Source organism: Rhamphochromis sp. 'chilingali' (assembly GCF_963969265.1).
Source record: "Rhamphochromis sp. 'chilingali' genome assembly, chromosome: 20".
Lineage (NCBI taxonomy): Eukaryota > Metazoa > Chordata > Actinopteri > Cichliformes > Cichlidae > Rhamphochromis > Rhamphochromis sp. 'chilingali'.
Window position 1 is genome coordinate 32155477 of NC_137947.1, and position 12509 is coordinate 32167985.

At 48.3% G+C, this 12509-nt stretch overlaps 1 protein-coding gene across 3 annotated transcripts; it reads right to left on the bottom strand.

Moving 5' to 3' along the window:
* Positions 1 to 2214: 2214 nt before the first annotated feature.
* abhd12 (abhydrolase domain containing 12, lysophospholipase) lies at positions 2215 to 12471 on the bottom strand. 3 transcript variants are annotated; one of them, XM_080869893.1, is made up of 14 exons: positions 12351 to 12471; positions 11233 to 11407; positions 7802 to 7923; positions 7072 to 7177; positions 5787 to 5906; positions 5658 to 5688; positions 5308 to 5353; positions 5090 to 5222; positions 4615 to 4652; positions 4251 to 4330; positions 4093 to 4175; positions 3311 to 3389; positions 2606 to 2733; positions 2215 to 2531 (listed from the first exon to the last, which is right to left on the bottom strand). In XM_080869893.1, the coding sequence occupies exons 2-14, from the start codon at positions 11403 to 11405 to the stop codon at positions 2495 to 2497; spliced, it is 1176 nt and encodes a 391-aa protein (XP_080726019.1). In that variant the 5' UTR covers positions 11406 to 11407; positions 12351 to 12471; the 3' UTR covers positions 2215 to 2494. The 3 variants fall into 3 exon arrangements, with proteins under 3 accessions (XP_080726019.1, XP_080726018.1, XP_080726017.1); XM_080869892.1 differs by lacking the exon at positions 12351 to 12471 and adding an exon at positions 12169 to 12344; XM_080869891.1 differs by lacking the exon at positions 12351 to 12471 and having other exon boundaries at positions 11233 to 11685.
* Between the last annotated feature and the right edge of the window lie 38 nt (positions 12472 to 12509).

Here is a 12509-nt window from a genome sequence, read left to right on the forward strand (position 1 = left end):
CCTCCCTCTCCTGTTTCTACTTCAATCATGAAACTGATCAATGATCAGCTGATCAGCTCTCTTGTTTGTTTATCACTTTGCGCCGAAAGAGGAAACCTGCAGATGCCGCGGTAAACAACAGCAGCACGTTTAAGCTTGATCAGCTGTTGTTAGAATTGATTTAATATTAATTTCTAGTATCAGCTGATGTTTGCTGGAGCCACAGCTGTAAAGCTGCTGGTCATGATGTTGGTTTGGATATGTGGTGAGAGGGAAACATGAAGATGAAACCAGGAGATGTCCTTACTGAATCATCAGAGCTGTGATGGAGAAACAGGTTTACCTTTTAGGTCACGTGGATGAGTTGAAGTTATGAACTGTTTCTGAGAGACAAATAACACCAGGATCCTTTTCTAAGTAGCTGACAGCTGGTAACTGTGCAGGGGCGGGTCTAGCAAATATACCAACAAGACAGTGTACATATGGAAAAGATGTATATAAATCTTATAAAGTTTGTATCTGTCTTGTGTGAAACTTGTATGAAAAGCATACAAGAGTAAAAACAGATATAAGATCCTTTGAAAAATTATATAATGAAACTTGTATGTTTTGGATACTAAAACAATATATGAAAGTAATGAGAAAGTGGCCACTTTCATGAGTAAATCATATAAGTTTTTACTATTTCTTTTCCATATGGGACTGTCACAACAGCATTTGTTTTCATTCAAAGGCTTTATGGCTTTAATACCTGGGGGGCCGGTCTCCAGTCAAAATGCCATTTTTTTGTCCCAGTCCAGCCCTGGACACGACACGCAGTGAGTTAATCTGAGCAGGTGCATTAAAAAATAAATGGCCGGGCCAGCGGTGCACATCGCAAATCAGCTCGCAGAGACATTAGTTGTGCCGCTTCTTAATGACGGTATCTTAGCTAACAACCCCAAGTACCAGATTCAACTTGTAATTGGCTAAAAATAACTTCGTCTACTGGTCAGAGGGACGTTGTTAGCTGGCAGTTTTTTTTCAAGCGATGTTGAAATTTCCACATTCAGACACTTCAAATGCTTCAGCAGCTGTCGGCTCAGCATCAGCACCACGGAAATACACGGATACATCCGTATACTCGAGACTGATCAAACCAGAAGCTTTAATGAGCAGCTGGTTTGTCTCGCATTAACTGGCTGAGTTAATGCCAGTTAATCGAAATGCAGCTGATTGAACTGAAAAGCTCGACTCTGTGGGGTCAAAGTTTGCAGAACTATGGACACAGCTGGACTCCACAGCTGTGCGTGTTCATGGAGCTGCATGTTCACCTGCTGGACGTCACTACCTGACACGTTTAACTGTCTTCAGAACATTGCAGAGGCCTTATTGACAGTGTTTGGCTCTAATATCTGTGTGAGCAGATTTTCTCTCACATGAGTCCTCAGGTCTGAATGCTGGACACTGGGAGACCTGTGTCTCTGAGTGGGAGACCAGAGATCACAGTAACATGTGTGTCTCTGTATTAACAAACATGCCATATTGGCCCAGTTTATTTTTCTTATCATTGTTGTGAGGAGACCATAAATAGCATTTGCATTTTGCCTGTACGTCCAGGTGGATATATTTGTGCAGAATCGTGCCTTTGAGTCAAACAGCGAGAGAGCGCTGTTTACTCACTATCCAATCACATTACAGCATAAATAAGCTAACGAGCGCGTGTCTGTGGCGGTGCGTTCAGGGAACCAAGCAGCTTGTAAAACTAAATCTTTATTTTTTTATCTTCTTTTAGTTTAAAAAAATCATCGTGTTCGATGAAGCTGAGCATCATCATCAGCTCAGAGCTCATTAATATTATTGTTGTTGTTATTTTGGTTTTGAGTTGCTTGTTCGAGGCCCGGCGTGAGCGCCCAGGTGTCTCGTGGGTAATGGTTTCGCGTCAGAATCTGTTTCTGCTGCTGTTTTTATTTCCTTCACCACAGAAACATGAACCTGATGTTTTGTACACAGAAAGCTTCGTCCTCGACTCGTTTTCTGCTTGTTTGTTTTTAAACGAGATTTTCGTCGTCAAAATTGCCTTGTTAACATTTTTTCTTTCATCTGATGATTTAACATTTACTTTAATTTTGGATATTTTTGCATCTTTACATTGAAAAATAAAAATCTCTTTATTTCAGTCATTGTAAGAAATGCTGACATCAACATTTTCAGATGTTTTTGAAACAAACAGCAGAACTGATAAATGAAGACAAATAAAACAAATAATATTTAATTCAAGTTGTAACAGGCCTTCAGACAAGTTCCAGTGATAAACTCGACACAATCACACAAAAATATTAAAAACTCCACGTCACCACTCTTTAAAAGCATCGGTTGCCGTGGCGACCCTGCGTGCTGTGACGCGAGCGCGGCTGTGGGAGGAATGCTAACAGAAGGAGGAATGATGTGTCGAGGTCATGCGAGGACAAAACGAGCCGCGGCGGTGCGGCTGTCGTGGAGTGCAGAGAGTAATCCGAGTACTTCCTGTCTGTCCTCACTGTGCGACGGGATGAGCTGTGCCCAGGAAATCACTGAAAGAGAAGACAAAGAGCAGCGTGAGCGCGGTTTCGCGGCTCACCGTGACATCACCGCGAGCTGATCCTACCTGAGGATGTTTGGCAGCTCCGGGCTCCTGTAGATGAACTTGTGCTTGTAGGCGAGCGCGGCGGGGAAGGGCACGAACTGAACCTTGTGACCGCTCAGGCTCTTCGACTGCGACGCCAGCGAGTAGAGCTGCAGGGAGAGGGCGAGGAGGCGGGTTAGTCTCAGTTTCTTCTTCTACTGCAGGAAAAATGGCGTGCTGCGTCCGGTCTACACCGTCACAGCGCGGCTCTACAGATCGGTCACACAGAAACTCGTGCCTCTCTCTCCCGTCTTCGACGCCACCCTCCCTGAGCCTGGCTCTTCCTGCTCCCACCCTCGCCTATGCGCCTGCTCACAGGGTCGTCTGGTTGTTGGCTCCTCTCTGTGTGATCGTCGGCTCTATGAAAAGCGCCCTGTTGTGATTTGGCGTTGCATAAATGCTGCCGGAGCAGATCCGTCCACATCAGAACGTTCTTTAAAAACATGAAACGTTCCGGTTTCTATTAACGTGACAATACAGCAGAAATCTGTCCAATGTTTTCGTTTTAGCTTCAGTTCTACCGAGTTAACGATAAAAACCCTGAAAACCAGAAACTTCACACCCGAGCCTCAACTCTCGCGGCCCGGTCCGTGCCGTGGGGGTTGGGGGCCGCTGTCTTAAAGAATAAGACTTGTTCTTGACGGATTTCTTTAGATTGGTGGAGATGTTTCGGTCACACTTTCTTACCTTCTTACCGAGGTGGAAAGGAACCACGCTGTCGTCCTCGGCGTGGAGGATGAGCACGGGACAGGAGATGTGGTTCATGCTGCAGACACACAAACATTCAGGGACATTAAACTTGTACTTGCAATTATTTTATTGTACTTTTTATATTTTACATTTATATTTATTATTGAAACTTGCACCAAGGGAGTGGCACTCCAATTTCGTTGTACTCTGTACAATGACAATAAAGGCTATTCTATTCTAAACGCCTCTGCTGCATTCAGGGGCTGCAGTTCTTCTAACAGCCACTAGGTGCTGCTGTTTGGGTTATGTGTGTGTGAATCACCAGATATTCACACACACATAACGAGCTAATATTTCCAGATTAGTCTGCAGGGTCGAAGGTCAGCAGCTGTAATGAAAGTCTGTTCTCTGACGCTGCACGAGCAGATCCAGGATCAGCGTCTAAAAACAATCAAGCTCCATCCGTCAGACCTGCTCGGGTCATAAAAGTGAAAAATCAACGATTCGGTTTAAACTTCACGAGAAACTCGAAATGTTCCTCGGACAATTTAACATCAACTCCAAAATTATCCAAAGACGGTAAAAACGTTTCCTGTTCCACCCACTCAGGAATTTACTCCGAACCCCGAGAACAAGTAAACGCTCGGAGGCGCTCTGCACGCTGATTCAGGTCAAACAGCCGCATGCTTTTTAAAAACGACGTAGCGAGCTGCTGACGAGCAGCCGGGCGCCGCTCGAAAACACGTTTCACGTGGGAGGAGCTTTGATGAGGTACATACTTCTCATCGCTGGTGAAGCGGATGTTGTTGGCAGTGATGGCGTCCAGGAAGAACCAATCAAAGCCGGGCAGGTACCGGTACACCTGAAACACACACACGCACTGTGAGACACACCTGCAGGAGCTGTGTGCGTCTGTGTGTGTGTCTGTGTGTGTTACCATGGAGAAGGGGTGACTCTTGGCCTCCTCTCTGATGTTGGTGAAAGGAGACTCTAAGATGAGCGCGTCAGGAGGACTTCCTGTGAAACGATGTCATCATTAGTACCTGACGCTACGTTTCCCACAATCCTCGGCTGCTGAGACGCTCCAATTAAACCCAGAAATAAACTCCTGGGAGTTTTAGTTAATGTCGTTCTCAATCTGCTGTTTTGCTATTTTTAATCCACACAGTGCTGTGCAAAAGTCTTGAGCCAGCCCTCATTTCACACACACTAAGGAGAGAAGTGTGTGTGTGTGTGTGTGTGTGTGTGTGTGTGTGTGTGTGTGTGTGTGTGTGTGTGTGTGTGTGTGTGTGTGTGTGTACCTCTGTCACACAGCCGTCTGACCACATTGGTTGCCACTCTGAAAGAAAAGAAACTCGGATTAAATCGGAATCCTTGGATCTGCTTCAGCCTCGTTGCTGCTGATCGACCTCTGGGACTGAAACTTGCAGTTCCTCTAGCGTCCTGCAGGGGCAGCAGTGACCCCCCCCCCACTATAAAACTTTAGAGCTAATTTCCAGTTTCGATGCCTGAATGTTGAGAAGGCTTTCGGAAGTCGTGACTAAAGCTGGAAAGGTGTGGCAGGAATGATTCAAAGCCTCACTAAGACACCACCTGTCCAACATCCACCCACACCCACTGCATTAGACACACGCTGAGCCGTGACCGTTTTCTCCTTTCCTGTTCTCATGTGGGCGGGTCTTATAGCACTGCCACCCTATTAGTGAGTCACCTTTAAAGGGGCGGTCAGTAAGTGGTGTGCGTGCAAAGGAAACAGGTACACAGGTGTGTTGTTACCCTGTTCCCAGAGAGTGTCCCCAGATGTAAAGAGGCAGCGTTTTGTCTGTCCGCCGCTTCAGCCAATCATAAATAAAGAGAGCGTCTGATGTCATCCCGCTCTCTGATGGCGAGCCTTCTGAATCGCCCCAACCTGCACGTGCACACACACACACACACAGGTCACACAGGTGTGCCAGCTGTGTTTGTCCGCCTGCTGTACTCGGCTTGTTTCTCACCTCTGTAATCAAACGTGACCACGTGGTAGCCTAACGAGCTGAGGACCTGAAGGAAAACAGGCAGACACAGTCAGTACAGCATCCCTCCGTCCACAGCCAATAAGATCAAAGAGATCGAAAGCTGGAGAGCGTTTCACAGACGCCAAAAGAAAACAGTGACAAACAGGAAGTCCACAAACTCTCAGCTGATTAAACCACGCCCCCAAACATGCGTGTGTCTCAGAAAATGTGACCCTGATCTGACCCAGACCCTTTAAAGGGTCTGGGTCAGATCAGGGTCAGAGGTCGAGGAGTTCCCGATGAGAGTTCTGTGGTTTCTGGAAGTTTCCAAACAGCAGACGAGTGCTCACCTTGTACAGCTGCACTCTGTGGTCTCCTCCTCTGTAGAGAGACACGAGGTCAAAGGTCAAACTCTACATTTAAATCAATGACAAAGGTGTGCGTGTGTGCCTGCTGGTAGGGCCAGGACGGGGGTTCACCTGGTCCCTGCGTTTCCGTGGAGATAGAGGATAACGGGGTGGGAGGAGCTAAACTTGGACTCGTACCAGTCGCCTTTCTTCCCCTGAGCTTCTCTCCACATCTGAGCAGGAACAGTGTGCCTGAAACAAACAAACAAACAAACATGTAAACAAACAAGCACGCTGGGTCTCGGGAGCAGGAAGCTCGTTTCCTCCTCACTCCTCCAGCTCCACCCTTGGCTCATGGTCACGTCTGCACCGCCCACAGGATTTCCTCTTATCCAGGTAACTTCAGGGTGAACTCTGAGTCTGTGTCTGTGTGTGTGTGTGTGTGTGTGTCTGTGTGTCTGTGTGTGAGTGAGTGTCTGTGTGTGTGTGTGTGAGGGTGAGTTTCTGTGTGTGTGTGTGTGTGTCTGTGTGTGTGTGTGTCTGTGTGTGTGTGTCTGTGTGTGTGTGTGTGAGGGTGAGTTTCTGTGTGTCTGTGTGTGTGTGTCTGTGTGTGTGTGTGTGAGGGTGAGTTTCTGTGTGTGTGTGTGTGTGTGTGTGTCTGTGTGTGTGTGTGTCTGTGTGTGTGTGTCTGTGTGTGAGGGTGAGTTTCTGTGTGTGTGTCTGTGTGTGTGAGTGTGTGTCTGTGTGTCTGTGTGTGTGTGTCTGTGTGTGTGTGTCTGTGTGTGTGTGTGTGTGTCTGTGTGTGTGTGTCTGTGTGTGTGTGTGTGAGGGTGAGTTTCTGTGTCTGTGTGTGTGTGTGTGTGTGTGTGTGTGTGTGTGTGTCTGTGTGTGTGTGTGTGAGGGTGAGTTTCTGTGTGTGTGTGTGTGTGTCTGTGTGTGTGTGTGTGTCTGTGTGTGTGTGTGTGTCTGTGTGTCTGTGTGTCTGTGTGTGTGTGTCTGTGTGTGTGTGTGTGTGTCTGTGTGTGTGTGTCTGTGTGTGTGTGTGTGAGGGTGAGTTTCTGTGTCTGTGTGTGTGTGTCTGTGTGTGTGTGTGTGTGTGTGTGTGTGTGTGTGTGTGTGTGTGTGTGTGTGGGTGAGTTTCTGTGTGTGTGTGTGTGTGTCTGTGTGTGTGTGTGTCTGTGTGTGTGTGTCTGTGTGTGAGGGTGAGTTTCTGTGTGTGTGTCTGTGTGTGTGAGTGTGTGTCTGTGTGTCTGTGTGTGTGTGTCTGTGTGTGAGGGTGAGTTTCTGTGTGTGTGCGTGTGTGTCTGTGTGTGTGTGTGTCTGTGTGTGTGTGTCTGTGTGTGAGGGTGAGTTTCTGTGTGTGTGTCTGTGTGTGTGAGTGTGTGTCTGTGTGTCTGTGTGTCTGTGTGTGTGTTACCAGACTCCGATCTTCAGCCCGCTCTCAGGTTCCAGGTAGAAGTTGTGTGTGTGGTTCAATCCCTGGTCCAGAGGTCGCTTCAGGTCGATGAAGTACGGCATCCTCACTGAGGGGGAGGAGGTCAAAGGTCACATGCTGATCACATGACTGCTCACTGACACACAGGGTTCCTCGCCAGTCACAATGCTTCCTGCCATCATTACAAGTTAACGGTAATTAGCCCCTCCCTCTGCTGTGTGGGTTCCACCTGAGCCTCGCTGCTAGTTTTAGCCCCCCATCACCGCGAGGAAACCGAGCTGCACCTTCACATCCTTCCTTTTAAGGAGAAATGTGGGCGTGGCACTTTGTCTTCTGCAGTGCACCTGTGCAGGTGACGTGGACAGACTGATGTCTGTGACAATCACCGGACCAACACTTTGTTTTCTAAACTTCACTGAGTCAGACGGACTGTTTGATGCCGTCTGATTGGACGACGAACGCTCTTTAACCGAGACTAGTCATTCACTCAGGTAAAAGAAGCCCAGGAGCTCTCGTGACAGTGGGGAGGAAGAACTCCCTTTAACAGGAAGAGACCTCGACCAGAGCAGGACCTGGGAGGGGCAGGCGGCCGGGGTCTGAAACGATTCATCGAGGTTTCTTTTACTGCGTGTTAACGAAAGGTTTTAATAAATAAAGGAGCGCCTGCTCACACAGACGCTCCGATTGGCCGATTCGGGACACGCTGACTCACCGAAGTTGAGGAAGACGAGTTTGGCCTGGATGGACGGACACAGCTTGATGATGAAGGGAATGGAGACGTAGACGAGCAGCAGCCACAACACCACCCTCTTCAGCTTCCCCACCAGACCCAACCTGAGCACAGACATTCAAAATAACTTTATTTAAACCCCGCCTACTCACTGGGACACACAAAAACAGCACAACATCCTGAATGACCCACACGTGACAAGTTCAGCGTGACACGTGTGACAGGCGTGCAGATCGTCGGACACGTGACAGAAACAAACCTGATTGTTTGGTTTGAACTTTCTGTACATTGATTTTTATTGTGACTTTTACTCCTCAGCTGACATTAAATATACGTTTCACTGTATTATCATGTGACCGGTCATTTTAACAACACAGTAATTAATAGAAAGTTTCTGTGGCGTTTATGTCGGCGTCCGCCCGTCGACCCGACACAGGACTGACTTTTATTACATTTTTATTCATTAATCTGCATCTGACAACGATCGAGCTGCCAAAGACACGAGACATGAATAAACCCTGGAAACTGCAAGAAACACAACTCTGAAAATAACGCACACAACATGTGTGAGCGACGCATGCTCGCGTCCACCGTTTAAATAAAGTTTATTCAAGTTTGGAAGCAGCTGCTTTCTCCCAGGACCCGAATGAGGACAACATGTGAAGGTGACATCTGAGCCCTGTGTGTGTGTGTGTGTGTGTGTGTGTGTGTGTGTGTGTGTGTGTGTGTGTGTGTGTGTGTGTAAGCTGATCAGCTGTATTGGTATTGCTGCTGTAACAGGACGCTGCAGCTGCAGACCTGAATTATTCATTGATGAGTGAGAGTCTGCAGACCTTCAGCTGTCCTGAGAGCAGCTTGTTTACACATGCACGCACGCACACGTGCACACACACACACACACGTGCACGCACACACGTGCACGCACACACAGCTTCCTGTCTGATCGTGGCTGTAATGATGAACATAAGCAGGAAATCAATGTTTTTATCTACAAACAGCTTCTAAAGCCCCGCCTCTTTAACCTGGACCTCCTCCTCACCACAGCTGGATCCTCGTGTTCGTGGCGAGCTGGACTCCCACTGTAACGCCTGCAGTGCTGCTGACTCGATATAATAAAACGCTGCTACGTGTTTCACAGTGACTCCCTTAAAAGTGTGTCAGAGGTCAAAGGTCACCTGTGTTTGAGGTCGAGACGCTGACTCGGCGTCAGGAGGAGAACTTCTTCTTTCACAAGCTGATTCTGCAGGAAGTGATGACACATGGACTCAAACCCATGACACACAGCTTTAACACACGTCAGCAGCAGCAAGGTCACTTCCTGTCGGCGTCTGAGCTCAGACGGCGGATCCCGTGTCACTTCCTCTTCTTGTTTGACGTCATCACGTGACAGGTGCCATTTTAGCGCTCGCCTGTGCGTGAGGTCAGTCAGACGCGGCGGCAGCGCTCGCTTTCAACGTGACTAAGCACTGACCACGAGGCCGTCGGCGCTCCATCGCTTTAACGAGCCGCCGCGGCGGTGTGTGTACAGGTGTGTGACGGTCACCGTGGAGATAGTGTGTCTGCGTAAGCAAACCAATCAGAAAACAGTTCAACGTGTTTTTAATGTTTGTTTTAAAACTCTTGACCTTAAAACAGCTGAAAATCATTTTACAGAACAAATGATGACAAAAACGTTTTAACATCATTTATCGTCCAAATATTTAAACGTGTCGCATTTTTCTGCCCTGTAAAGTCAATAAAATGCTGATGACGAAGGTCTGAGCTCACGTTGTTTGTTCAAAGGTTTCAATGTGACCAAACAGCCCAAAACGACAGCGTCAACGTCCCAGGATGCACTGGGCCTGACCTGTGCTTCAGGTGACCTCCTGCTGGCGTGCGAGCTGCAGAGATCTAATCAGGATTAAACCAAAGAAGAAGAGTGGACCTGACAGGCCGAGCTGGGGTTAAACGGGCTCTGACATTCTTCGTGTATTAAAGATCAGAAAAGAGTCGCTTTGTTTTTTTGGAGTATTTTCTTTAAATTCCTTCATTAAAGGGCGGCTGTGAAGGCGGAGCCTGAGAGCCTTCTTCAGCCCCAGCTGTGATGTGCTGCTGGAGGCAGTCCTACGAAGCTCTGAGCCGTGACCGAACACTCAACAATAAAGTCGGGATGAAGGCCGACCTGATGACGAAGCTCTCACAGAAAGTGTCAGCGTCATCCTGATGGAGAGAACGTCAGAATCACAGCAGCTTCATGTTTGTTTGTCTCTCAGTGAAGCTGCTGTAACTGCTGACTTCTTGTGGCTGTAACCACAGATGACTCGGTTAAACTAAACGTGATGATGATGATGTTGCGACAGCGTGAGTGTGTCAGCTGTGGCAGGTAAATATCTTTGGCATCTCGATGTAAAGTTTCCTGCTGCAGTAAACAAAGAGCAGCTTCAGAGCTTTGAACGAGGCGCTGCTTTATTCAGTCCGACCTGCAGCTTCCAGTCTGACCAGCTCGCCGGCCTCGGTGAAACCAGTCGGACCAGAAATGCCGCCCCACAATCAGATCTAGCACGAGGGTCAAAATTCCAGCACACTGAGGAAATAGCTGACAACCCCGCTCTGATCACCCAGACGGGACACTTTTGGTCTCCTCTGTGACGTTTTTTAATAAGCTGTTTATTCAACTCAGTTTTTAAGCATTTTCTATAAAATGTTCTTATTCGAGGTGTAATTTTTAACTTTCCATTTCACTCTTGTTTCTTCTTATTTCTATTTACATGTGAGCTGCTTATCATTATGTAGTCAAAGGAGCTTGCAAAGAAAAGCGTCTGGACTTCTTTAAGTTACTTGAAGACGTTTCACCTCTCATCCGAGAAGCTTCTTCAGTTCTAAGGTCAAATGGTGGAGAGTCCCAGATATAAACCTAGTGGGAGTGACCCCCCACAGAGGGACAAAAGGACCCCCTGATGATCCTCTAATCGCCTGAGCCAAGGTGGGAAACTGGGTGTGGGTCCCAATCAGCCAGAGTTTCGGGTGTGTTCATTGTGAAACCTGGCCCCACCTTATCATGTGATGTCCTGAGGTCAGATGGCCCAGGATGTGAGTGGGCGTTAAGGCGTCTGGGAAGGGATCTCAAAACTGGATTATAGATGGCAGAGAGTTGGTGTCGTAAACCCCGCCTCTGTTTTGCAAGCTCCTTTGACTACGATGACCTGGATGACTGAGAACCTTCACAGACTTATCATTATGTACTTGTACCTTTATCGCTGTTGACTGTCTCACTCTCTTGTTCAGCACTGATTATTCTTAAATGAATAAACTTGAGTAGAAAAGCAGCAAAAACAAATATTTTTTCTATGAAACTGAATTCACTTCACATCACACTGATTTTCATCTAAATAACGCGATGCTTCAGCATCACAAGCACCTGTCCCGCCTCTCACCTCCGGAACGGTTTGGCCATGCTCCGGTCCGCTCCCGGGCCCTGCCGGCCGCCTGCTGCGGGCCCTGCCGCTTCTCTGCCGGTGCGCTGCTTCAGGTCCGTGTCGCTGTCCAGCAGTGTACCGGTGGTCCCGCTGTCATGCTCCGCTGTCTGCGAGTTGGTCCGCTTACGCATGCCTGGAAACGTGATTGAAAGCGGATGTTAACCGGAGGATACCCCCGTCGTCGGCTGCTGTGCGGGTGACGGAGCGCTGAGAGCCGGTGAGCACGGAGCCGAGTCCCCACTGTGCCTGCGCCGAGATCCGCAGAGAGCAGCTGATCTGAAGCAGATCTGCCGCAGCCAACCGCAGCGCAGGTAACACAACCACGTGGGCGTACAGTGACGCGTCCACGGCCTCCGGGGAGCGTCGGAGCAACGACAATCAAAACAAAACCGGTTTATGAGGATTAAAGAAAGAATGAAGAAAAAAGGAAGCGCACGGGGCTCTCAGGGGCAGCTCGGAAAGTCAAGAAACGCCCAGAAGGACGTGACCAAAGTGAAGCGTGAGAAGCTGTGATCTCTGTCTCTGTGTTGGAATATTTAAGTAGCTTCTATCGTGATTTATTCATTGTATTTCATTCCAATACACACCACACACCCAAAAATCACAAACTAAAACATTTATGAATCGACATCAGGACACTGAGGATCAAATAAGTCCCACAAAGAGAAGCCACCACAAAGATCAAGTAATTCCCTGATAAGCAGCTGGAGTGATGTGTATTTGATTGGAAGCGTGGATGAAACCCACGATCACCCCGGAAGTTTTGACTTATTTTTGAGGGATTTTGCTGCAGAGAGCTCGTTTTTCCGGTGGAACGTGAACGCAGTATTAACAGTGACGCTAACCCAGGAAGAAGCGGCGGAAAGTGCGTTAAAGGCGGCTTTATGAACTCACACAGAGCCAGTGAGTCCGGCTCGTCCTGTTCCCGGTTGTCAGAGGCTCCTGTCGGGATGACGGCTTTATTTTTAGCCGCTGCGCTTACCGGAAGTCACGCTACGGGATAGAACTGAGATCTGACGGTAAATGACGGCTTTCCCGCCCACGGCGACACCAGCACTAGCACGGCTCACTCTCACCTCTGAGTTGGGCTCAAATGAAGCCGCTTCACCGCATCTCCGACTCTTCCCGAGCTTTTAGGAATCGCAGCTGCCCGCTTCGTGTCGCGGAGTCGGAGGTTTGACCCAACGCGGCTTCCGGAGCTGCGCCTGGAACGGTCACGTGATCAAAACATTGTT

Bases quoted from the DNA above. Each gene is read 5' to 3' on its own strand.
- abhd12 (XM_080869893.1), bottom strand. From the start codon at position 11,405: ATGCGTAAGCGGACCAACTCGCAGACAGCGGAGCATGACAGCGGGACC. The intron at 4,331-4,614 runs GTACACACACAC...ATCGTTTCACAG, and splicing joins CAGACGGCTGTGTGACAGAG to GAAGTCCTCCTGACGCGCTC. The intron at 3,390-4,092 runs GTATGTACCTCA...GTGTGTCTGCAG, and splicing joins CGCTTCACCAGCGATGAGAA to CATGAACCACATCTCCTGTC.